The sequence below is a fragment of the Hypanus sabinus genome, chromosome 10, assembly GCF_030144855.1.
Source record: "Hypanus sabinus isolate sHypSab1 chromosome 10, sHypSab1.hap1, whole genome shotgun sequence".
Lineage (NCBI taxonomy): Eukaryota > Metazoa > Chordata > Chondrichthyes > Myliobatiformes > Dasyatidae > Hypanus > Hypanus sabinus.
The window spans coordinates 112,782,653-112,809,799 of NC_082715.1; the positions used below are offsets into that span (position 1 = coordinate 112,782,653).

A 27,147-nucleotide genomic window follows, 5' to 3' on the forward strand; every position below is an offset into this window, starting at 1 on the left:
AAACCATTGTATTTATACATTGGCTCTTGGCCTACTTCTCGAGGCACTTGTTCATTAGATGTGCCTCGAGAAGTAGGCCAAGAGCCAATGTATAAATACAATGGTTTGGCAAGTTGGAGAGGTAAGGACCGCTTCGTGGCTCTCTTCATCAACAACAATATATATATAGCTGTGCCAGGAGCTTGGTGTGAATCCAGCAATGAATTGCCCTGGGCACAGTGCAAAGGTGCTTTCTGTGAGGGCTGGTATTGAGCAGACAAGGGCCAGCAGTGTAGCAGCTCAGTGAAGACAGAGGGCTTGAGGTTGCACCCTGGCCAGCACACTAGTCTGAGCTGCTACCTGGAACTGAGCAGATTGCCCAGATCCTGTGGTCTCCCTTGTTGCCATCACTTGGATGTGATGGAAGCTGCTGTCTCCCCCTGGTTGTTTGGCTGCCTAGCTTTCACCAGCTCAATGAACTTGTTATTACAGAGACATCTCTGGGCTGGAGTGAGATGTGAGTAAGTAAAGGGAGGTAGCTGCTCCCATCTATCTAAGTCATGGTGCGGAGACAGAGAGAGTTGTAGGATCCCAGGTGATCTGGCATTGTAAGACTTGGCAATGGGCTGCGTCTTGTGGTGCTGACTAAAGTCTAGCCTGAGCCCCACATCTCAGCGCTAAGGGTCACATTGCTTGCCCTCAACCCACTCAAGTAGTATCTGTATACTGAGCTGTGGAGTAGATTGCATAAATTCCTGCCTGCTGTTGACAAGTTTCCAGTGTGATGTCATTTAAAATTCAGTGGGTTACGTATCAGTCAGTGATGGAATTGAAGGACCCAGAGTGTTATAACAACTCAATATGGTGGAACATCCCCAAGTAGACTAACATTTGCAAATTTAACTCTACTGCCACAATATCATCGCTTTTTAAATTCTTACTTTGCTTACTTGGCCTGTCGCCCTAAAGCACCAGAGGTGAGCTGAGGTCCAATAACCAGAATAATTCCTGATTACTTCTGATCTCAGGATTAAATAATCTGAAGTCACCAACTGGTACAGTGGACATTGAAGATGGTTTTCAAAAATTATTGCAGGTTCTTGGTCCACTTACTCAGCTGATCAAGGAATGGTAAATGGAGTTTAGTTTGGAAGGACTGGAGCTATAAGTACATAGTTCCCTAAGTGGCATCACAGGTAGATAAGGTGATGAAGGTGACATGCTTAGTTTCATCAACTGAGGCACAGAGTACAACAGTTGGGATTCACATTCAAGTTGCACAAAGTCACTGGTTAGACAGTACCTGGACAATGTGCAGTTCTGGCCTCCCTCTGTATAGGAAGGAAGTGAATGAACAAGAGGATACAGAAAAGACAAGGATGTTGCCTGTGCTGGAGGGCTTGAATTACAAGAAGAGCTTAGGGCTCTTTTCCCTGTAGTGCCTGATATGGAGGGGTGATCTTATGACCTTCTGATGAACAGCCAAAGCCTTTTGCTCCAAGGGAGGGCTTTCTAAACCCAAAGGGTTTAGTTTGGATAAGAGTGAGGTGTTTCATTTTGGGAAGACAAATGCAGGTAGGAATTTCACAGTGAATGACAGGGTCCTGAGTAGTGTTGTAGCACAGAGGGACCTTGGAGTAGAAGTACATGATTCACTGAAAGTGGGGTTAGACGGGGTGTTGAAAGTTTTTAACCTGCTGGCTTTCATCAGTCAAGGTATTGAGTACACGAGTCATGGTGTGGTTGAACAGGATGCTGGTGAGGCCATGATTGGAGTATTATTTTCAGTTTTGGTCGCTCTGCTAAGATGTTATTAAACTGGGGGGAAAAAGTGCAGAAAAGATTTACAAGGATGTTGCCAGGATTTGAGGGATGAGTTGGAGAGGTTGGACATACTGAGACTTTATTCCTGGATGTGTAGAAAAATGAGAGGTGATCTCATAGAGGTGTATAAAATCATTAGTACCATCAGTCTTTTTTCCAGGGTTAGAGAGTCAGGAAGGGGAGGGCTAAGGTTTAAGGAAAGATTTAACTGGAATTTGAGTAGTGGTATATTGAACGCGACAAGTTGGCCCCTTGACTGTGGGCCAAGGGTGTGGCTGGAGTCAGGGTTGTGGTCAGGAACATGGATAGGTTTACAGCTGGAGTTGAGGTCGGGTATGCTTGTATGTTTCCTACTCTCATTAAAACTGCAAAATTATTGTATAACTACGCTGCAAATATTTTTAAAAAGTGAGATAAGTGTGTCTAGGTAAATGGTCCAGAAAACGTGCTGATCTGGCAATACCACAGACCCAAGGCTGCCAGGTTATCAGTTTTTCAGTAAAATGCAATCAACCAGAATGAAAATAGACCATATCTTGAACTTGCACAGCATAGAAACAGGCCCTTTGGCCCCCTGCATCTATGTTAACTATTATGCCTAATTCCATTTTCCTGTGTGTCCTGCATATTCAAATTGCTCCTGCTTCCATATTGATCTCCTCTGGTGGCTCATGCCAGATACCACTGAGTGAAAAATTTGCCACTCTCATCTCTTATGAGTTAGAGACTAAGCCATGCTAAGCATTTTGATTCTCCCGACTGATCCCTCCCAAAGGACACTACCTTCACTATCAGCTGTTTCATTCCCTGGAAGAGTCTACTTAAACAAATTGCTCTAGAAAGAATTAGTGTTTTAAGCATGCCATCCAAAATTCCAGTATCTTTTATACTCCGTGATGATTATCCAGAGACATAACCTTTTTTCTTTTAAATTCTCTATGCAATTTCTGAGCTTCATATTATCTAAGTAGGTCTTTATTTGCTATTTATGTAACTTGTGCAGAAAAGGAAATTGTCAGAAGTGGGAAAAGAAAGACCAGGCGCAGGTGCAGGAAATAGGATTCTATTCCATAAGGCACAGAAGAGATCTTGCATGACTCATCCTCAACGCCATCCATGACCACTCTCTTTACCCCTAGCCCTGTCTTTTATAAAAAGCGTACACACTCACGCACATAAAATAGTTGTGCAGTATTGCTGTTTGCAAAAACAATTAGAGCCAGAGCTTAAAAGCTGGGCAGTTATTTCAACACAAACTGTATTGAGTACCCAAGTAGGGCTTGGAAAGTATGCACTGCCATAAACAATGGGGATATGTGTCTTGTTTTTAAAAAAAACTGGATGGTGTTATAGTAACTGTCATGGTCTGAGCCTCTTACAATGAGGACAGTCAGAATAAAATTCCATGGGAGTGATGACGTGTCGGAACAATAACTACAAACAAATGAGCACTTTGATTCATGAGTAGTGTGGCGCTGTTATGTGAAGTTGAGTGCAAATTGTAAGGCCATGCCTCTTCTCTCATTGAAATTTCGTAACCTTAACTGACCCTCAAAAGCTGCTCATTTGTTATTGCTATAGTTGGAAGACTTCAGACTGCAGTGGAAAAGCCACTATAAAACGTTATAAGTGACATCTAGCCCTTGCCAATACCCTCCTAAACCTTTCCTATCCATGTAGCTGCCCAAATATCTTTGAAACGTATTTGTACCCACCTCTGCCACTTCCTGTGGTAGCTCATTTCCTGTGTCTAGATGGGGGTGGTTGTTAATTGTCTTTCAGGTCCCTTTTAAAACCTTTGCCCTTTGGGTTTAGAAATCCCTCCCTTGGAGCAAAAGGCTTTGGCTGTTCATCAGAAGGTCATAAGATCACCCCTCCATATCAGGCACTACAGGGAAAAGAGCCCTAAGCTCTTCTTGTAATTCAAGCCCTCCAGCACAGGCAACATCCTTGTCTTTTCTGTATCCTCTTGTTCATTCACTTCCTTCCTATACAGAGGGAGGCCAGAACTGCACATTGTCCAGGTACTGTCTAACCAGTGACTTTGTGCAACTTGAATGTGAATCCCAACTGTTGTACTCTGTGCCTCAGTTGATGAAACTAAGCATGCCACCTTCATCACCTTATCTACCTGTGATGCCACTTAGGGAACTATGTACTTATAGCTCCAGTCCTCTCCATTCAATTCTACTCCCCAGGGTCTTGTCTAGCACTGTCTATACTTTGCCCTGGCACTTCCCAAAGTATCACCTTGCATATCTAGCTTAAATTTTATCTGCATGCCTTTCCCCATTTTCCTAATTGATGTTATATATTGAGACAGCCTTCTTCACTGATCACCAATGTTGGTGTCATCAAGAAGCTTGCTAATCATGACACCTCTATTCTCAACCAAATTAGAATTAGTTTTATTACTACTGACTTGTATATTGTGAAATTTGTTGTTTTTCAGCAACAGTACAGTGCAAAGACATCAAATTAATATAAATTAGAAACTAAATAGTGTAAACAAAAAGGAATAGCAAGGTAGTATTCATGGTCATAGCCTGCTCAAAAATCTGATGACAGAGGGGAAGAAACTGTTCCTAAAATGTTGAGTATGTGTCTGAGGCCCCTGTACCACCTCCGCAATGGTAGTAACAAGTATTAATGAGAAGAGGGCATATTCTAGATGATGAAAGTCCTTAGATGTGGATGTCACTTTGAAGCATCACCTCATGATGGTGGGGATGGTTGTGCTTGTAATAGAGATGGCTATATCTATAACTTTTGGTAGCCTCTTGTGATCGTGTACATGAAGTTTCCATACCAGGTGGTGATGCAGTCAGTCAGAATACTCCCTAATGTATGTCTACACAAATTTGCAAGAGTCTTAAGTGACATAAGAAATCTCCTCAAATCATTACTACAATGACCTGTAACTTTGACTAGCATCTCTTCCCACAAATGTTGCCCACCTGACTGAGTTATTCTAGCGTTACTCTTTTTTTTACTTCAGCTTCCAGCATTTGTTTCCCATACTACAGATACAGGCAATTAATTGTGTTGGAGGTCTGGTTTCAAGCATTTGGCATTTTTCTTTCAAATCTTGGTTTGGGGAAAGGTTAACACTTACACTGTAAATTTTTTTTAAAAACTTTCACAAAATTCAAGATAGCCAGAAAAGAAGCAAAATTGTAAGAAGATAATTACTTATTGAGCCAATTGTCACAGAAATATTGTATGTCCTGAGCTGTCATACAAGCAGATAAGCTTTCTTAACTAAATTGAAACCTGCAACACCTTTCTTTGCTGAAGGAAATGAATGAACCACATAGTTTTACACTAGAGGGAAGTTTTACCCACATTCCTTCTTGACAATGAAGATACTCCTTGCATTCTTTCTAAGTGTTGGCCACGCAACGAGGAAGCCTGCTGGCTTAGTTGTCTCTAGCTGGGTCACTCCAGAGGTATTTAAGACATGGGTAGTCTTCTCTAGTAGTGTATAGGTAACCATTCCCTAATTTGCTAATCAAGTTAACCTTTGGAAGCTTGACAAGTTGCACTCCCTTTTTTTTGTAATGCTGATTCTTCCTCCTTTTTTTTGTAATGGGCTCCCCAAAAAATTTAAATCTTGAATGTAGATGTAGATTACTCTGGAGTTTATCAAAGATTTATCTGGAATATTCTGACTTTGATCTCAGTGCTCAACAGGATGCCATCTTTGACCTCGTCTCTGTGGAGTTTAACGTCGCTCTTTGGCACACTAAGTATGCCTCCAGACTTGCTGGAAAGGAGGAGTAAGTAACTGGATTATTCAAAGCTAAACATCCTTGTGTGAAGCTGTTTCTGAATTGAAGCTTTATGATGTGTATGTCAATTCACTCTTAGTATTACAGTGGATGAAGCAAAAGAAGTACACAGAAGCTTAAAGACTGCAGCTGGGATCTTCAAACATATCAAGGTAAGCAATGGCTGCCTTCCTGCCCACTGCCTGAAGATGTGCACATTTACAGCACCTTCACTGAAGATTTGGTGGGAGAGAGAGATTCCTATCTGATCTTCCCCCAATAATCAGCTGCAGAGTTCAACACTACCCATACCTGATGCAACACAGTCCTAGAGAATTGTCAAGCACAGTATAAAAGTTTCAATTATTTCAGAATATTTTTTGGCTTCACAGCATTCCCATGTCCCAACTAGATATCATAGAGTGCGTGGTATCAACTTTGGCTCCAAGTACAATACTGATCAAGCCTAGCTGGACACTCGTGAAACAATAGAGTTGTTCTACAGAAGCATGAGGTTTAATTAATTCATGAGCCACCTTCCTTCATTTACTTCTGTACCAACTTGCTGGTATATGTATCAATCATATGGTGGGATTTTATATGAATGACAGGTTATAAATGTGTCCCAGATCCAGACAGACATACTTTATTGATTCCGAGGGAAATTGGGTTTCATTACAGCGGCACCAACCAAGAATAGTGAAGAAATATAGCAATATAAAACCATAAATAATTAAATAATAATAAGTTAATCATGCCAAGTGGAAATAAGTCCAGGACCAGCCTATTGGCTCAGGGTGTATGACACTCTGAGGGAGGAGTTGTAAAGTTTGATGGCCACAGGTAGGAATGACTTCCTATGATGCTCAGTGTTACATCTCTGTGGAATGAGTCTCTGGCTGAATGTACTTCTGTGCCTAACCAGTACATTATGGAGTGGATGGGAGTCATTGTCCAAGATGGCATGCAATTTGGACAGCATCCTCTTTTCAGACACCACCGTCAGAGAGTCCAGTTCCACCCCACCCCAGCACACAACAGCAAACATGATAGAACTGGCCACAGCCTCATAGAACATCCTCAGCATCGTCCGACAGATGTTAAAGAACCTCAGTCTCCTCAGGAAATTGAGACAGCTCTGACCGTTCTTGTAGACAGCCTCAGTGTTCTTTGACCAGTCCAGTTTATTGTCCATTTGTATCCCCAGGTATTTGTAATCCTCCACTATGTCCACACTGGCCCCTTGGATGGAAACAGAGGTCACCAATGCCTTAGCCCTCCTCAGGTCCACCATCAGCTCCTTGGTCTTTTTCACATTAAGCTGCAGATGATTCTGCTCGCACCATGTGACAAAGTTTCCCACCGTAGCCCTGTACTCTGCCTCATCTCCCTTGCTGATGCATCCAACTATGGCAGAGTCATCAGAAAACTTCTGAAGATGGCAAGACTCTGTGTTGTAGTTGAAGTCCGAGGTGAAGAGAAAGGGAGACAGGACAGTCCCCTGTGGAGCCTCAGTGCTGCTGACCACTCTGTCTGACACACAATGTTGCAAGCGCACGTACTGTGGTCTGCCAGTCAGGTAATCAATAATCCATGACACCATCTGCATCACTGTCAGCTTCTCACCCAGCAGAGCAGGGCGGATGGTGTTGAACGCACTGGAGAAGTAAAAAAAAAACATGACCATCACAGTGCTCGCCAGCTTGTCCAGGTGGGCGTAGACACGGTTCAGCAGGTAGACGATGGCATCCTCAACTCCTTGTCGGGGCTGATAGGTGAACTGGAGGGGGTCTAAGTGTGGCCTAACCATAGGCCGGAGCTGCTCTAGAACAATGAATTAAATAGACTTATAACACTATCTTCCTACTTTCTTTTCAAAATATTGTACAGGTGAATCCTGTATTACAGGGATGCAGTGGTTTGTAGCTCAACTTTGTACTATTACAAATGGTTTGTAATGCAAGGCCATGACATCTATGCAAGCATCAAGGAATGAGCGTTTGGGGGAAAAGATTTTCAGATTTGTGATCACAAATTTCATAAACTTTATAATTTTATTCTGTATATCAAATTTTTGGGCAGTGATTTGTGAATTCTGTAAAGGCAAATTTCTGTAACCCATAATGCAGAGGTTGCCCATCGTATAGAAATTGTTTCCAGTGTAGGGATTTTAATTCTCGCTTATATTTGACAAGTGGAATAGTTTTCATGTACAGTCAGTATAAACAGTACGTTGTAAAACAGTACAAGTGCGTTACAAATCACTCGCACTTCAAGAAGAAATAAATTACTTTTGTGTCTGTCAGCTTTTGATTACATTCCATAAACTCCTGGATATAGGCAGCTGCAATCTGGCTCTTTCCAGTTACAATTTTCATAAATAAATCCAAGTTCAGGATGAGGTGAGGAAATAAATAAAACTTCCCTTGAAATGGAATTGTGAATCTCTCTTGGATTTGTAGCTGTATATGGTTTTATAGACCATGGGTAGAAGTCAAATACTATGATATACTATCTTTTCAGTAGGTTTCAGAATAGCTGCTTGACAATACACAGCTAAAATTGCAAATCAGTTTTCTAATAAATTAAATTTACACAATAAACTGGCAGGTAAACCACAAATAAGTATTTAATTTCCACTAACTTTAATCCATCCCCCACCCCACAATGCTAGATGTGTTTTTTTTTTACTTAGAGTGGCTACACTTAATAACGTCAGAAAAGGAGCACAATTTGTCATTCACTGTGGCTACAAATGGTGCAGGTACGGCACCAAATTCATTTTGCTTGTCAGTGATGTTTTCAGTATAAACTAGAAAACGGCTGTTCTGTCACCCAACGAGAAAAGGGTATCTAGACTCTTTCGCCTCTTCTCCTCCACAGCTCATCATTTTTCCTCGCACTGCAGTAGTTGGTGACAAGGGTGAGGCAGCAGTGCCTTGTGACTGGCCAGCCACAGAGTTGGTCTAGGAGCCCAGTGGCTGCCAGCCACAGCCATGGAGCCAGTTCAGTGCTGTGGCAAGTAAAAGCCCCTTGGGAGTAGTGAGCTGAATAGTCAGCCTCAATGCCTTGAATTTCACACATTCGTGAATTTCATATGACAGGCATACTTCTATCATTGGGATCTTCACTGGTGGCCAGTGGATGAGAATTGATCCGATATTTTGGATGTGTGCTTTTTCCTTTCCCTGTTGGCTTTCTGCCACTTCTAGCCTGGAATGTGGAGTGTGACCCTGCAGTCTGTAATGTGTGTGTGCGTGATGTCACCCTGGAGCCCATTCTCCTGTGCTGGAGAACATGCATTTGTTTTAGTTTTCTGTTTCTGATCTACTGAATCCTCAGTCATTATCTGCATTCACAAGTTAGAGCTGGCTTTAATGTAAGTCACTTTTGTTTTGCTTAGGAAAATGAAGTCGCCAAACTTGTGACCGCTCCTGAGAAAGGAAAAGACCTCGAATCACGGGTTCTTGATACCTACATTGTTCAGTGTCAAGCTGAGGCTCAAGAAGGTACAAATGGGGAGACAGTGCCCAGAGCACCAAACTATTTCTCATTGTAGCCAAGGCAATGTAACCCTGTCAACAGAAGGCAAAATTTCAAATTTTACCAGACAAAAAGCCTTGAGAATGAGACTTCAGATGCTGCAAGGCATTCAGTTTCTGTAATTATCCAAAACTAAAAAAATTTATCTGTAAAACTGAACATGAAACTTAAAGATTATCATTAAAAGCCCAATTGGTTAAATACTGCCCTTTAGCTGCTATCCTTTCACGCAGCCCAGGAGGTTGATTTATTTTTATTTAAAGATACAGAACAGGCCCTTCCATCCCAACAAGTTGCACTGCCTAAGAATCCACCGATATTTAACATTAGCCTAATCACAGGACAATTTACAATGACCAAGTTAACTTACTAACCAGTATGTCATTGGACTGTGGGAGAAAACCGGAGCACCTGGAGGAAACACGGGGAGAATGTACAAACTCCTTGCAGATGGCACTGAAATTGAACTCCAAGCTCCTGCTCACTGCCATGCTACTGTGGCAGCCCAGTTACAGAACAACAGTTCATGAGGTCGTCTCACTGCCATCTCCTGAGGCAACCAGCAATAAGCAAAATATTGGCCAAAAAAAACTCAGCAGGTCAGGCAGCATCTGGTAAGGTTAAGTTTAGACCCTGTAGCCAGAGAAGTTAATGGGCCAAACTTGTGCAAATTAGACTGGCTTTGATGGGCTTCCTGATTAACATGGACAATTTGGGCCAAAGGACTTGATTCTATGCTGTATGATTCTTATCAGAACTAAAACTAGGAATAATGAATATGCCAGATTAAAAAATTGAGCGCATTGTTTTACCACCAAGTAACCATCTATTTGCCTTTAATTATAGTGACCATCGCAAGAGCCATTGAACTGAAGCACAATCCAGGTCTAATTGCAGCTCTGGCCTATGAAACGGCTAACTTTTACCAGAAAGCTGGTGAGTTTGCTGACTTCCCTCCTGCTCTTTTCCATTGTATTAGAAAGAACTTGTTGATCATTGAAAGCAATGTTATTTAAAGTTCTGGGGGGGTTTCCCTGACCTTTTATTGGCCATTGGCACATCTGCTGACTTACCTTGCTGTCCAAGTTTGTCTGTGCAAAGAATGTAGGTGGCCCTAGTAATCTAGGCCAGACTTACTTCCCAATAAGAGTAGTACCGGAAGGGTGGCTCAGTTGATCAAACTTGGCAAGTCAGCCTGGGTTACTAATCACTCTATGGTCTTGTCTGTTGGATCTGTTGTTGAAGGTAGGGATGAAATTTTCCTTGGACACTGGGCACAAACCCTGACATCCAGTAGTGTCAGAGGGGTGTGAGCTTAATTTTCTTTCTCTTCATCCCGCTGAACTATCTCCCACTCCACTCCGAGCTCACGTGCGTTAAAATATTCTACCTGTTTGGATGCATGAACTAAGCAATGAATTAAACGCTGGGTAGGTCTGTGTTTGCTTCTGCCCTGTTGTGACTGCTGCTAGTTCTGTGTATTCCAATCCTGTGCAGACAGGGAGAGAGTTCCTTCGATATGTAGAATTGTTTTTTTATTCCTTGTCAATGTACATCTTACTTCAAGAAATATTCAAATGGGATCTGATGGGGAAAGTTCATGCAGAGGATGGTGGTATATGAAACAAGCAGCGAGAGAAAGTAGTTGAGGTAGGTCCCAACAATGATGTTTGAAAGACATTTGGATAGGTATATAGAAAGGAAAGGTTTAAAAGATGTGGGGAAAATCAGAGTCAGGTTTATTGTCACCGGCATCTGTCGTGAAATTTCTTAACTTAGCAGCAGTACAATGCAATACATAATATAAAAGGAAAAACGTAAAATAATAAAAAATAAATTACAGTAAATGGATATTGAATAGGTTAAAATTGTGTAAAAATAGAAATAATATATATTTAAAAAGTTAAGGTAGTGTTCAAGGGTTCGATGTCCATTTAGGAATTGGATGGCAAAGGGGAAGAAGCTGTTCCTGAATCACTGAGTGTGTGCCTTGAGGCTCCTGTGCCTCCTACCTGGTGGTAACAGTGAGAAAAGAGCATGCCCTGGGTGCTGGAGGGCCTTAATGGATGTTGCCTTTCTGAGACACTGCTACTTGAAGATGTCCTGAGTACTTTGTCGGCTAGTACGACTAAATTTACAACCCTCTGCAGCTTCTTCCAGCCTTGTGCAGTAGCACCCCTCCCCCCACCACCCATACCAGGCAGTGATGCAGCCTGTCAGAACGCTCTCCAAGATACATCTATAGAAATTTTTGAGTGTATTTGTTGACATACCAAATCTCTTCAAACTCCTAGTAAAAGATAGTCACTGTCTTGCCTTCTTTATAATTGCTTCTATATGTTGAGACCAGGTTAGGTCCTCAGAGATCTTAACACCCAGGAACTTGAAACTGCTCACTCTCTCCACTTCTGATCCCTCTGAGGATTGGTATGTGCTCCTTCATCTTACCCTTCCTGGTCCACAATCAACTCTTTCGTCTTACTGACGTTGAATGCCAGGTTGTTGCTGCGACACCACTCCACTATTTGGCATATCTCACTCCTGTACGCCCTCTCGTCACCACCTGAGTTTCTACCAATAATGGTTGTATCATCAGCAAATTTATAGATGGTTTTTGAGCTTTGCCTAGCCACACAGTCCTGGATATAGAGTAATGTCTTGCAAGCCCTGCCAGAGTTGTCGTACATCCATCTAGCTTTGATGGCCACCTTGGTCAGCATGGATCAGCTGGACCAAAGGGCTTGTTCCAATGCTGTTCTGACTTGGCATCACTGGCTAGACCAACGCTTCTTACCCTGGTGGTGTTGTGGTCTCTTGTAGGACACTTGCAGCTGTCTCTTTATTAGTTTGTTTAGCACAGATGTGCTTCGTCTGATTCTGTCTTGGTCATTACAGTTCAGCAACTTGCTGGATCAATTTTTGTAGCTTGAAGGGAGTAGACAGGGCTTCCTGTGGTGCTGTTAGATCTCTTTTCCATGCCGTGTAATATAACTTAACACTCAGTCAAGTCAGGTAATGTTTAGGTGGTGAATAAAATATTTCAAAGAGCATCATAAAGTTTAAAAAAAAGGGGGGGGGGGGTTAGGGAAGGAAATTCCATAGTTTGGAATCTTGACAAGTATAGGCGCAGCCGTGCATGGTGAAGTGACTTTAAAATACAGGAAAAAATGGAGGCATATAGAGTTCTGGAAAGTTATAGGTCTGGAGGAAGTTACCAAAGTAGGGATGAGTGAATGTCCAAGGAGAAATAGCAGGGGATGGGACTGGGCGAGGCTTAATGGCAGGGGACTGGACTGGGCGAGACTTAATGGCAGGGGACGGGACTGGGCAAGGCTTAATGGCAGGGGACGGGACTGGGCGAGGCTTAATGGCAGGGGACGGGACTGGGCGAGGCTTAATGGCAGGGGACGGGACTGGGCGAGGCTTAATGGCAGGGGACGGGACTGGGCGAGGCTTAATGGCAGGGGACGGGACTGGGCGAGGCTTAATGGCAGGGGACGGGACTGGGCGAGGCTTAATGGCAGGGGACGGGACTGGGCGAGGCTTAATGGCAGGGGACGGGACTGGGCGAGGCTTAATGGCAGGGGACGGGACTGGGCGAGGCTTAATGGCAGGGGACGGGACTGGGCGAGGCTTAATAGCAGGGGACGGGACTGGGCGAGACTTAATGGCAGGGGACGGGACTGGGCGAGGCTTAATGGCAGGGGACGGGACTGGGCGAGGCTTAATGGCAAGGGACGGGACTGGGCGAGGCTTAATGGCAGGGGACGGGACTGGGCGAGGCTTAATGGCAGGGGACGGGACTGGGCGAGACTTAATGGCAGGGGACGGGACTGGGCGAGGCTTAATGGCAGGGGACGGGACTGGGCGAGGCTTAATGGCAAGGGACGGGACTGGGCGAGGCTTAATGGCAGGGGACGGGACTGGGCGAGGCTTAATGGCAGGGGACGGGACTGGGCGAGGCTTAATGGCAAGGGACGGGACTGGGCGAGGCTTAATGGCAGGGGACGGGACTGGGCGAGGCTTAATGGCAGGGGACGGGACTGGGCGAGGCTTAATGGCAGGGGACGGGACTGGGCGAGGCTTAATGGCAAGGGACGGGACTGGGCGAGGCTTAATGGCAGGGGACGGGACTGGGCATGGCTTAAGGTCAGGGGGCGGGACTGGGCGTGGCTTAAGGTCAGGGGGCGGGACTGGGCGTGGCTTAATGGCAGGGGCAGACAGGACAGTTTAAAGACGGTAGTGTGTGTAAGTTGAGCAGGAATGATTTGGAAAAGACAGAGTGTCAGTAAGATTTAAGAGCAGATGAGTTGAGACAGTGGTGGATAGAGCAGAGTGTTAGTGTATTTGAAGACTGAGATTACAGCTCTCATCTAACTATCTTTGTGCTACAGATAACAGCCTTACCACCTTGGATCCTAGCTATGCAGCAAAATGGAGGAAATACTTACAGCTCAAAAACTGTTTCTACCTGGCTTATGTAAGTGTTAAAACTGACAAGTAAAGCAGTAAGCTATCAATTTTATTTAATAAAATTTATTTATTTTGTATCATTTAGTGAAAGTACATCACTTGAGGCTTACACGTCAATAGCTCCTCTACAGGGTAAGAACCATCTTCACATTGAGGGAAACCTGAGACCAGACTGCCTCGGGGCATCATCTTAGACTCTGTTCCTGTCCTCTTCCCCCACGAGTCTATTGAGTTTGGATCAGTCAGTATGATGTTCCTGCTGTTTGACGAATTTGTGTCCAGTGATTTGTTTTAGTACTGATGTCCATTCAATCACCCAATGACACGAGCAACAGTAAAAAAAAAACGAGTTGGGGGGAGGGGTGAGTATCTGAGTGATGCCCCTGGCCTTATTTTCTGCTGTTTCTTTCAGTTTGCAAACTTAAACAATTATTCCCCTATCACGGATGTGGGAGGCATTCTTAAGCAATGGTATACAAGGGGAAGTATTGCTGTATTGTTTCACTTTGGGAGTCCTGTCCAGTCCAGTTGCAATGTTCAAGTACCTTGCCCTCCATATGGCTGCAGTGAGGATGTGGACAATGCTTTTACCAAATAATTCTAGAATATATCAAAATTCATCCCAAGTAGCTGCAAACAGAGGTCTCTGATCATTAGACAGTTTTAAGGCAAATATCAGCTGCTGCGGGAGTATTCGCTTTGGTCTGTACAAAATACAGTGTCTTGGTCTTTGAATGTAACAAGATATCTGTAAGGGAATGTTGCTAACTGGCACATTCAGGGATAAATGACTAAGTGCTGAGGGATGTTCTGAAGCTCTGTAGCCACAGGGTCCTGATCCAATGGACACAGAGGGACTGAGCACAGTGTAACAGTCTCTCAAAACATTTCACCGTAGCTCAAACAGGAAATGTGAGTGGCTTTGGTGCATTGTAGAGAGAATGTGTTGAGTTAGTGGCACAAGTAATGTAATCAGATGTGCACTGATTCATGTATATATATTTTATAAATAAACTTACTTTTGCAACTTAGAGCTGTAACACTTTAGAACAAAATAATGCAGCCAATGGATAATGATAGGAGTTGAAGCTACTGCCTAGGGATGGATGTTGTGATGTCGGGTGAGCTTGGTATTCTTTTGATTCGAGTTAATTTTGGTCCTGATAACCATTTGATGTTGGAGAGGGGGAGGATTCCACGTCCTGACTGTAATGTGTGTTTTTCCTTGCAGGCATACTGTTACCATGGCCAGACCTTGCTGGCCAGTGATAAATGTGGGGAAGCCATCCGATCTCTACAAGAAGCAGAAAAGTGTGAGTATGCTGAGTCTTTACTGCCTGGCACTTCTGGTGGCTTGGTCACCCGGATTACATGTGGTGATGGAAATCCCTTTTGTGTTGGCTGTGGTGGTCACAGGAGTCACCTCTAAACGAAGGGTTGTGGCAGGTGCTTCCTTGAGCAGCTGGTGTCTGGTGCTTTGGAAGGCAATTCTCAGCATGTAATGTGCTTTTAGACATTGCGGGTGAGAATGAGCAAGATGTTTAAAGTGGCATCTGTTCAGTGGGGACATGAGACAGCAGATATTGGACTCCTGAGCAAAATACTATCTGCCAGAGGAACTCAACAGGTCAGGCACTATTGTGGAGGGGGGAAAGAAACTGTCAATGTTTTGCTCTATTGGCAACCTAAGATGTCTCATAGTCTTAAGCTTACCAGACGTAACCCTGGTCAAATTAGTCGCTCTCCTTTCCCACCTAAGACCATAAGATATGAGGAAAGAAATGGCCCATCAAGTTTGCTTCACTGTTCAATTATGGCTGATTTTATTTTTCAACTCCATTCTTCTGTTTTTCTTTACCCCTTAACCCCTTTACTAATTAAGAACCTATCATTCTCTGTCATAAATAAACCAAATGACTTGTGGCAAGCAATTTGAAAAATTCACCACCCTCTGGCTAAAGAAATTCCTACTCGTCTCAATTTTAAAGAAACATCCTTTTATTCTGAGGATGTGGCCTTGGATACTAGAGTTTCCCACTAGTTCCTCTCCATATAAAATCTACCTAGTTCCCACGTCTCTAGATTCATCACCAGTCTAAAAATCAATTGATCTTTGCCTTGAGTGTACTTAACTGCACATTCATTGCATTCTGGTGCACTGTTCCCAACTACATCTCCAAGTATCTGACATGAAGGCCAGAAGGACCTATTCTGTGTAGTCTCCTAATAAATAAATAAATAAATTATTGTCCTGAGAGCATTCTGCACTTGAAGGTTCACTAGCCTCTGTGCAATTGGTGGGCTGAGGTGTCTGTTTCCTTGTTGAATCTCTCTAAGTGAGTACTTTATGGCCTGTGTGCAGCAGGGCCCCTATATGTTTTGTCTGATTCTTAACAGCCTCAAAATAAATGAGGGATAGCTGATATGATTTTAATCTGGAGCTTGCTCTGTATCAGGCGTCAGCGACCTTTTTGCCTCTGTTGGCCGGTTCACGTATTAATGAGCAGATGGTGGGTCAGATAATTGCCATAAAAAACTTGAAATATGGGAATTATCCATTTAAAAACATCTAGTTATGTTTTGCCTCAAATTAATGAATAATGCATGCTAGAAAATCATTTGTGCTTAACCAAGAATGCCAATTAGTAATCAAATAACTCAGTTTAGTTGCAATTTATTTCAATCAAGGCATCTTTTGAATCTATTAAAAAGACACAAAGAACCTTTAAACATAAAAGGTATGAACATGATGCATTGAATGGTAGTAAATTAAGTATAATAAAAAAGAAAATTTTAATGTAAACAGTTGATAAATCAGTCTGAAATGATGCTGTTTGTTGCTTGATAGCTTCTCAATATTGGGTGTCAAGAGCAAAACATTATCCAGATGGGCATCAATCAATCTTGTTCTCAAATGGTTCTTGGTGTGCTTCATTTTTGAAAATAATTGCTCACACAGATAAGTACCGCCAAACAATGATGCCATCTTTTTTTGCAAGGTTCACTAAGTTAGGATACTTCCCACTTGGATGAATATATTTTCTATAGAAGTCAAGCACCGACATATCTTCAGAATGAAATTTCGATCTCAATATGTTGTCACACTGCATCTCAAATCAATTCCATTTGAAAAATTTCTGATGGAGTGTCCACTTCCACATCAGATGGAGTAGCAAACAGCTTAAACTCTTTTCTCAATTCTTGGACCATATTCACAAAAATGCCTGGATCTTGTGCTTTACTTTTTTGAAAAGTGGGAAAATGTGCACAATTTCCTTTTTGAAGCTGGTACTCCCACAATTGCAGCTTTCTTTCAAAGGCCACAATATGACCATACATCTCATGTATCAGCTGATTTTTTTTCCCTTGAAGTTGTAAATTCAAGTTACACCTATCCTCGTTATATGCGGGGGATACGTTCCTTGCAGTCGGTGCATAATGTGAATAATTATTTAAATAGGGATGAAATTATCCCTATTTAAATAGGAAGAAAATAGGGATGTGTTCCAGAGGGCTTCTTAAGTATATCTATAATTTATTCACATTTTCATACCAATATGACACAAAAGCTGTACCACAAAGGCAACATATGTATTATACTTAATCAATTTGAGGTAATATTCAACGTAATAAATCATAGAAAGTTAGCATATTAGGGTGTAAAGTACTCACCAACAGTGGCAAGTGTGTTCGCTCCAGGAGATGAGTGGTTGTTGTGGTGTCGGGATCATAGGGGTGAAGGAAGACTCACAGAACTCTCAGAACTGCCGGCAGCAGGAGATGACACCGGTTTGAAGAAAGTGGTGAGGGTTGTTTGCTTGGCAGCATTTTGTTTTTCAGCATAAATTTGCTTGTAGGGAAGAAGGGTTGATGGCAGGGAACGACTGAAATGCTGATTCCGTTCTAAACTTGAGTCCATGTCCATCGCCATTTGTTCCAAGTGTTCCGACTTCCACCATTCCCTCACCGTTGGTAAACTCCCGGGACTTTCAAAATCGTCTGTTGCTTGCAGCATCTGAGAGATAGTTTGCCGTAAAAAAAAAAACGCCTTGAATGTGGATCGCACCTTGGTCGAGTGGTTGAATCAGTGATGTTGTGTTAGGTGGCAGGAAATGCACTGTTATGTTAGGATGAATGCTGCCCAAATGTTTAGGATGGGCTAGCGCATTGTCAAGTAACAGAAGAACTTTAAAGGCAAGATTCTGTTCCCGGCAGTAGCGCCCCAGAGCTGTGTTCCCTTCACCTGATGCCGCGCTGTTTATAATTTCCAACTTTTTTTCAAGTGTTTAAAGCAGTTCTCTGCCGCTCGGCTGATGGCCCAGGACTGGACTTAGCAGGCCTAGTTAAATATTTCAAGCACAGAATCACTGCACTGAAGGTAAAGCCAGCAAAAGTTTAAGAGCACAAGATCGCACATCCTCACCTTGCCAAAACCAATGCAGGACTGGCGGGAGTGAGATTGAGAGGCATGTGCATGTGACTTGTATTGGCGGGAAAGCAGGGCTGCTCGCATAACTCTGAGTTTTGGACGCATGTAAGGAGACATTGGTAGAAATAGGTTCCTCACATAACTGTGGAGCTGCATAGTATGAAGATGCATATAACGAGGATGTATTTAAATGAGATGTAATGTCCACAAAAATGTGAAGCATCCTCATTTTTGATTTCAAGGAATATGCAACGCAAATACTCCTTCCAGCATTGACTCTTGGCTAAGCCAGCGTACATTGCAGAAATAAGTCAGGTCCCCATATTCTGCCTCCGTATCCAACAAAAATTGCTGAAACTAGCAATGATTCAATCCACGAGATAGGATCAGATTCACTGCCTTCACAACAATGTCCATAACACTCTTTAATTTCAGAGAAGTGGCACTTAATGCCTCCTGATGGATAATGCATTGAATTTTAACCAGTTTCTGTGCGATGCCCAGGTTTTCCATTTGTCCCTGCAGCAATGCCATGATGCCTTTTCTGTCCCACCATTGCTGGTGCCCCATCAGTTGTGATGCCAACTACCTTCGACACATTAAGTTTCATTTCTGACATCATTTTCAACAAAGCTTCAAAAATGTCTGCTCCAGGAACCGTGTCCTTCATAGGAATTAATTGAATAAACTCTTCAAAAATTTGAGAAACTGAGGTCACTCCTAGCATAAACACTGCAAGTTGAGCAGTGCCTCTCAAGTCTGTGCTCTCATCAAGCGCAATTGAAAAAAATTGCAATTTGTTGCAAGCATCCCTTAAACAACTTTTAACATCTGACTTTTCTTCAACATGCCATCTGATCATTCTTGCTGACAGGCTGATAAGATGCAAATAAAGATTTCTTTTCAGGACAAACAATATCCACCACTGCCAGTAAACATTCATTGACAAAAATCTCCATCTGTAAAAGGCCTCGTCTTCTCTGCAATACATTTTGAGACTTCGTAGCTGGCATAGGTATTTCCTTCATTTTCACTGCTTTTCTTGGCAAAAAATGACATTTGTTTTCCAAAACTAGCCTTCATTCACTCAACTTCATCTTTCCTTGCTTGCCCAGTAAACTTGTTAAAATTTCCACAATGGCAGGTCTCATAATGTCATCTGATATATGCCACCTTCTTCACAGCAATACTTTCTAGGCAAATGAAACAAACTAGTTTCGCAGCTTACTCGATGAAGAAGTAATCTGGTGACCAAGTGTCTTTGAAATTTCAGTGCTCTGTGTCTACCTTCCTGCCTTTTGCATTCATTGCCATTGGAACTTTTTTCTTTGATCTTATTTTGAAACACGAGTTATTCAACAAGTATAGTAGCACTTGTAAATATCTGGATATTTAGTGTGGATTTCTTGTTAAAGCACAGTGACGTGGTTTCTGTTTACAAATTTGAACGATACCATCTGAAAACCTGCGTGTGCAGGGAGATTATCTAATACATATTAATAAGGTAGTATGCCTTCCCGTCATTCATATATACCAGTGTTTGGTTTGGAACAAAACGGAACCTGGGGCCAGTGTAACAAGATGCCATACATGTCCATCAGTGTGGTCATGTGAAACACTCAGAATAAGGAAAAATCACTCGCGGGCCGGATAAGCATAGTATCCCAATATTTGCTCGTGGGCCATAGGTTGCCTGCCTCTGCTCTATACCATCAGTCAGGGCACTGAATACAGAAGATGGAATGTTATGTTGCAGTTGTTGATTCATATTGTGTTGAGTTTTGGTCATTCTGCTCTTGGAAAAATGCTGTTAAACTGGGAAGAGAATCGAGATTTCATGAGAATGTTGCTGGGATTTGAGGGACTGAGTTATGGAAAGAGGTTAAGCAGACTAGACTTTCTTCACTGAAGTGTAAGAAAATGAGTGATCATACAGAGGTACGTAAGATTGAGGGGCATAGATCGAATGAATGTGCACAGTATTTTCCCAGGGTTGGGGAATCGAGAATGTGGGGGCAGGGGTTTAATGTGAGATAGAAGAGAGATTTAATTGGAACTTAAAGGCCAATTTTACCACCTAGAGGTTGGTACATGGAATGAACTGTCCAAGGAAGTGGTTGAGGCAGGTACATTAATGTTTAAAATGTACTTAAACAGGTACATGGATAGGATTTGGAGGGATATGGGCCAAATGTGGGCAAATGAGATTAGCTTGGTGGGCACCATGGTTTCAAGAACAAATTGGGCTGAGGGACTTATTTCCATGCTGTAAAATTTTGAATCTATGAGGATATAGAATCACTTAGGATTTTCCAAAGGGAATTTTATATACATTTAAAAATTGTTTTCCTTCAGAACTGGATTGTTCTACAACAAACTAGTAAGGGGCTTAATAGGCCAAAATGTAGCCCCCTCTCCCCCCACGCCAAGGACACATTGGTTTTGTAATAAGGTGGTAGTGACCTTTTCCACATGGATTGATGTGATAGAGATTTTGTTTGTCTCCTGGTCTTAATTTCCATCTACTCTTTCAAACCTGCAGACTACTCCAAGGCAGAGACCTTGTGCAAGGAGTATGGACAGACAAAGGGGCCAGGATCTACTGCCAAACCATCAGAACACTTGTTCTTCAGGAAGCTGGGAACATATGTCAGGAACACCTTGGAAAAATGTCAGAGAGAGAATGGGTTCATGTAAGTGTCTTTTGCAATGAAAAGTCACCAAGTTGGTGTGGGACTAGACTCACAAAAGGAAAGCAGGAGAAATTAGTGCTTGAGGCAATTTTTATGTTAACGTAGAGTCATACAGAACTTATAAAATATGAGCTGATACCATTTAGTAACTGAGTCAGATTACAAACCACGTGGTGGAGTTTGAACTGGTATTCAAGTCAGTGTATCCAGGATTCACCCTGACCCATCGGGTCCTTGGTCTCCGAGGGTTAAGTCCTGAGCAGAAATGCCTCAAACTGGAATCATACTCACCACAGTATTGAGGGAATTTGAAGGAGTTTGCAAGACAGAAGATGAAGAGATATTCCTATTCATTAAGGATCCAAGGACCAGGAGCTGGCCTTGAGGTGTTAAAAGAAATATTTCTGAATACCAAGGGTTGTAGTAGTTTGGAACCACCTTCTGCAAAATTACTTGTCTGAAAATCTACGTGAGATTGTTAGTCATGGATCTGTATTGCACAGAAACAGGCCTTTTAACCCATCACATCTATACCAAATGTCAAGTAGCTGTCTACACTAATCCCACTTACCAGGACTTGGTTTGTGGCTACTGTGCCTTTGTGATTCAGCTGCTTGTTTAGATGCCATGAGAGTCTCTGCCTCAATAGTGTGCTTCAGATTCCAGCCACCTGAGTGAGAGCATCCTTCCTCAGAACCCCTTTTACAAGTCTCTGCTTTATGGTTATTGCTCTTCAAAGTTATTATTTATAACGGGGATCAAATCACATGTTCGACTCTATTTCATTGAAAGGCAACCATGTATGTGTTTTGCCAGTCCCTGTTCAAGTTGACATTGTCATGGTTCGAGAGCCCAGGAAGCTGCAACTGTGAGTAGATTCACCTGGATCAGCAGAAGGTCCTCTCCTGAGGGCCACTGGGTAAATGGTAAGGTGCGACAAACCATTGAAGTTTGAATTGGGGTGCAGACACCCTCTGGTCTGGGCCAGGCCAGAGGTTATAGTCAAAGTTAACTAACAAATAGGAAACTGGGCCTTACCTCAAGCTCCTAAACACTGCTTTAAACCAGCAGGATGATGTGTGGGATAGGAGTGTGCTTGAATGCAATATTGACGTGCCTGATCATGGCAATCTGAAAGATCTCATCCAAGAAGCAGTTTGGTCATGCACTGCCTGTTTTTTGTCCTTTTCAAGCTATTTCCAGAAAGTTCCTCCAGAGGCTCCACAGCTGGAATTGAAGGCAAGCTATGGTTTGGTGGAACCTCAGATGTTTGAGCTCCCAGCACTGGCAGCTGCATGGAACCAAGAACTATACACTGCATTTGACATCACAAAAGGCCCCAAGGATGACAAGGTAGGAGAAGACATCTCTTCTGGTGATTCTGAGTTTAACTCTGCTTCTCTTTCCTCTGGGAATGTCAGGAATATTAGATTGAGGCCCTCGCCTGCTTCACCATTCAGTAAAGATCATGGCTGACCTGAGATTTGATCCTGGTTTCAGCTCCTCTTTCCTGTCTATTCCTCTGAACCCTCAACTCCCCTTTTCCTAAAATACCTTCACCCAGAGTCCGTTAATGATCCCACGTCCATCTGAGGTGGAAATTTTAAGAGTCATAATCCTCTTGGAGAGAAAACAGTTCCTCCTTCCTTCAGTGAGTGATCACTTTATGAGAATACCACTACCACTGTTCACCTTGCTAGACTCTCTCAGAATTAGGTCATTTCAAATTCTTGAAAACACCAGCGATGCTGTGCCCAACATTTCTCCATGTCAATCCTCTATCTCTGGAATTATCCGAGTAAACTGTTTCAGAACTACTTTCCCCAATTACATCTTTATTAAGGAGACCAAATCCTCATAGTGCTCCATTTGTGGTCTCAGATGTGGCAAGAACTTTGTATGGAATTTCACCCCCTTTCGCAAATAAAGGCCAACATTCCAAGTACCCTTTTAGTTGATAAAGCTGTGTGCTGACCTTGATTTCCTTTTAGAGCATCACACTATTTAAATAGAATTGTTGTAGCACAGACAGAGACAATTGGATTGATCATGCATCTAACCTAAGTCCTGCTGTAGCAGATAAATAACCCTACACATTCTTGCCCCAAAAGTTGGATTACTACCTTTATCCACCTTGTATACCAGCTGCCATAGTAGACCGACTTGACCTTTTAAATCCCTTTGTATATTATTTGTGGTTTTTGTGCATGTTACATATCTGCCTACCTTCATATCACTAGCAAACTTGGATTACAAAGCTATCCTCATCCCAGTCTATGACATGAGTTGTGAGTGGCTGAGACTCCCACTAATTTCCAATTCTAACATGGGATTGACCCACACTGAAAAACAAAGCTGCAGATGCTAATAATTTAGCAGGCTGGCCAGGGTGGGACAGATCTGTGGAAAGAGAAATCCAGATACAATTTAATCTGTTTCATCTTTCACAGATGCTGTCTGACCTCCTGAAAGCCTGTTTGTAATTTGGAAAATCACAGTTAACTGGATAGTCATTGGCTATTTAGCACAGAAATAGGCTCTGTGACCAAGCTTATTAATCCCATTTGCCCACATTAGCCCCATACCCCTCTAAACTTTCCTATCCAGTAAAATATTGTACCTGCCTCCACCACTTCTCCAGCACCTGTTCCATGTATTCTCCACCCTCTGTGTGGAGGAAAAAGTTGCCCCTCAAATTCCTTTTAAATCTCTTCTCTTTCACCTTAAACCTGTGGCCTCTAGTTTTAGATAGCCCTACCCTAGGAAAAAGGTACCTATTTATGCCTCTCATGATTTTATAAACTTCCATAGCAACACCCTGCAGTGTCCTAATTTCCAGTGAGAATAAACTCAGTCTATCCAACTCTCCTTGTGTATGAGGTCTTCCCTTCCGTGCAGCATCCTGAATGATCTCTGCTCTCTTTCTAACGCTACCTTGTTATTCCTGTAGTGTGGCATACACGATATTCCAAGTGCAGTGTTTTGTATGTTTTTCACAACACACAGTTCCATATCTGTAAACAGCAAGTTCATCTTGTGCAGAGGTGTTTTCAGAATAGCACCTTTGCTAAGTGCCTATCAGTGTGGCAGTCCTCCATTAGCCAGCACCACTTAGTCTTTTCCTTCTCAGTTGCTTAATATGTCACTGGATGTCATGTTCATCTCCTTTCCAGGCCAAAGTGAAGGAGGAAGAGGTGAAGCCAATGAAGGAGCCAGACCTGAAACCCCAGAAAGACACTGGCTGCTCTATTTCATAAAGAGATGAGCAGTGGGAACTGACTCAAATGTATGGTCTCCTCTGCACTGAGTGCGAATTTATCTTCTGAAAGGACTTTTATGCAACAGCCAAGAACTGAGACACAGCCTGTTTTTCTTTTATTATACCCCATTCATTGAGTGCTCTTTGCAATGAAACTTCAGGTATATTTGCAAGTAACCCAGTGGCTGCGTGCAAACTGTCATCAAGCTGTCTCGGATACAGGAACGAGAAGAGGTTACCCTCTGGTCAGTGTTGCCCTGTCTGCAAGCACTCTTCTGCTCATACTGGGAAAGTGAGAGATTGATACCCAGGAGCTGATATAAACTGTAGTCATTCTCCCATTTACCTATTGGTTTGCAGTAACTGGCCTTAAACACCCTAACTGGATCATTCCAGAGCACTTGACAAACATTCCTACTTATTTAATTTCAGTCACACATCTGAAGATTTTTTTTCCTTCAGTCATCTGGGTGGGGCCGAGAGTGAGAGGGGCTTCCATATTCCCCAGGCCCTCCACACTTCATTTTACCAGCAGCAGTTTGATTAGTCAGTTTCTCCCCCATGAGCCAACACACAAGTAGGTTATTCTGTTCATTCTGACCAAACCTGGGCCAGAACAGAAGCCCAGTATATTGAATTCTGACATGCTCAATGGTGGCAGTCAAAGTTCTTGGAGGCTTCCCTTCTTGTCAGCTGAGCTGCTTGTAATATCTTGTTCCATTGGCAATGTGGCACTGCCTGTGTGCAATGTTTCAAGACAATGACACAAGATGTTAGTTTCCCTCCAAAGACTGCCTTCATTTTCAATTTATTCTGAAATCCTGTCATCCACTAATTCTAACACTAACCCTGTGATAGTTAAGTTTCCCAATAGTCTCCAGGGCACTTCAATGTTGTTAACAATATAAAATCAGCCAGTGAATCAGAAAAGGATACAAGGAAGTTAAGCAGCTGTTAGAGCCACTGCCTCAGCGTCAGAGACCAGGTTCAAGCTTAACCTCCAGTGCTATCTATGTGGAGTTTACATATTTTCCATGGGTTTCCCTCAATTTCTGCCCACAACTCAAAGGTGTGCAGGTGGGTAGATTAATTGGCACTGTAAATTATATGTGGGTGAGAGTAGATCGGGGGGGGGGGGGGCAGGGGAGGTTGTAATTGGTGAATCTCCAACTCTTTTGAAGGAAGAACCATGATGTGTGATATACCTATGCACTGCTGTAACCAGGCTTCAATTTAATGCACTTAAAGCTCAATATAGTATCTTGGTTAGGGTTAATTGTCAGATTTTTTTCCTTGAACGGGATGGAAAGCAAGGCCCAGAGCCAGACTAGCTCGTTGCCTTACAGCCAGCTTCTATCCCTGGTCCCAGCCTTTAATCAGACTTGTATTTCAGCCATACTGGGGCTCACAATCAGGGAGGGTGTCTCCTGGTGGCTGCTCACTGCTGTACAAGCTGAGCAAGCAGATAGATGAGAGTTCTCTGTGTGACCATCTGCAGTTGAATAGGCTGGTGAGACTCTTTCCACAGTCCCAAGCCTGTGCTTGTCCATGGCGTTGCATGAGGTTTGATGCTTGGAATGAATGGATTCAGGAGGGTTTGAGATATGGCTTGTGAACAGAAGGTAACAACTGAAATCCTGGATACTCGATACCCTGCTGAACCTGTGCTGTTTCAAAGCTGTATTCTAGACCTGGGCCAGTCACCTCCTTAGTCAATGTGGTGGGTTCATCCCCAGCAGGCTCCACTGGTGAATGCTGTCAGTGTAGGTGGAGATCACCCCAGTCCTTAAGCATTTTCACATTGAGACAATAGCAAATCTGCAGATCATTAAACATGTAAATTCAGCCATAAAGTCCATTAATCTTTCTGGGGAATTGTATAATTCTGTGGATGAATGAGGGTGTGAATATTAGTTTGATTGTAATATTATCCCTGCTTCTTGTTAAGATACCTGTTTATCATGTAACTCTGTAATCTCTGCTGCTCTATAGTTAAATGATTTATGTTGAAGAGGAAAAATAAATATTTATACATTAAACAGTTTTTTGATGGAGTACATTAAGCCAGCAGTTCTGGAGCAGGCAGGCCTGTCTGGAGAGGATGCTCAGAGTGGGCTGTATTGGTCAAAAGCTGCTTGTAGTTTGACTTAACCTGGGTCCGTTCTCAGCCAAGCTGGCATCTGGTGAAGCTGGGGTTTGCTGTCTGGTATTTGACCAGGCCCCATTCTAACTACCAATGTCCCAGATATAGCAGTGACCCTCCAATGGCTAATTGATTTCTAGAGGCCAGTACTTGCTGCCTGAATCAGGCATAGCTTAACTGGCATTGAAGTACCTCTTGGAGTTGAACGGAGAATGTAATTAGGGAGATGAACAACTGGCCACGCACAAAATGCTGGTGGAACACAGCAGGCCAGGCAGCATCTATAGGAAGAAACACTGTTGACATTTCGGGCCGAGACCCTTCATCAGGACAGTGCTTCTTCCTATAGATGCTGCCTGGCCTGCTGTGTTCCACCAGCATTTTGTGTGTGTTTGAATTTCCAGCATCTACAGATTTCCTCGTGTTAGCTGAACAACTGGTCATTTCATTTCTGATTCCAGCTGCTTAATTCCAGATTTTATCTCTGGGTCAAGGGTGAGAGAGAAAGGGGAACGGGAGATCTGTATGTAAGGAGTAGCAAGGGAATCTGAGACAAGGGCAACACATCTTTATAATTAAATCATTGATCAACCTCGAAGGGCTGTAAGACTGAGCAAAGAAATGATTTGGCAGCTGGGTCTGTGCGACTTTCCTGTTGTCTCTGCTGTTGTAACTTTTTCCCTGAAACGCCTCTTCGTGGAAAGGAAGCCCACATCTGGGGAGAGAGGGAGGGGACTTTGAGGAGAAAGAAACAACCATTGGTCTAGATACCTGTGGATCAGGTATCCCTGGGCAATGCCGTCCCCTCTGTCAAGACAGTGGTCCTCTGTCCCCATCTACTGGCCCTTATGGAGGAGATGATGTAACAAAACAAGCACGAATTGTGGCGGAACTGCCAGCGTACCTTGAGTGGTAATATTGAGGGGGCTCTGCTTCTGGATTTACATTGCAGTTTGTAAGTACTAACGAAAGATCACAGTGCTGAGAAAATGAGTATTTTTGCATTGTGGATAGGGGAAGCAAGAACTCCCAGC

General features: G+C 42.9%; 1 protein-coding gene across 2 annotated transcripts in view; it reads left to right on the top strand.

Moving 5' to 3' along the window:
• brox (BRO1 domain and CAAX motif containing) overlaps nucleotides 1–26,013 on the top strand; it is a 46,113-nt gene extending 20,100 nt beyond the window's left edge. For both annotated transcript variants that reach the window (XM_059982655.1, XM_059982656.1), the window contains 9 exons: nucleotides 5,487–5,582; nucleotides 5,674–5,746; nucleotides 8,977–9,082; nucleotides 9,963–10,052; nucleotides 13,511–13,596; nucleotides 14,821–14,902; nucleotides 20,561–20,711; nucleotides 21,905–22,064; nucleotides 23,885–26,013. In XM_059982655.1, the coding sequence (XP_059838638.1) occupies nucleotides 5,487–5,582; nucleotides 5,674–5,746; nucleotides 8,977–9,082; nucleotides 9,963–10,052; nucleotides 13,511–13,596; nucleotides 14,821–14,902; nucleotides 20,561–20,711; nucleotides 21,905–22,064; nucleotides 23,885–23,968 (928 nt within the window). In that variant the 3' untranslated portion in view covers nucleotides 23,969–26,013. The remainder of the gene's footprint in view (nucleotides 1–5,486; nucleotides 5,583–5,673; nucleotides 5,747–8,976; nucleotides 9,083–9,962; nucleotides 10,053–13,510; nucleotides 13,597–14,820; nucleotides 14,903–20,560; nucleotides 20,712–21,904; nucleotides 22,065–23,884) is intronic.
• Nucleotides 26,014–27,147: the final 1,134 nt, after the last annotated feature.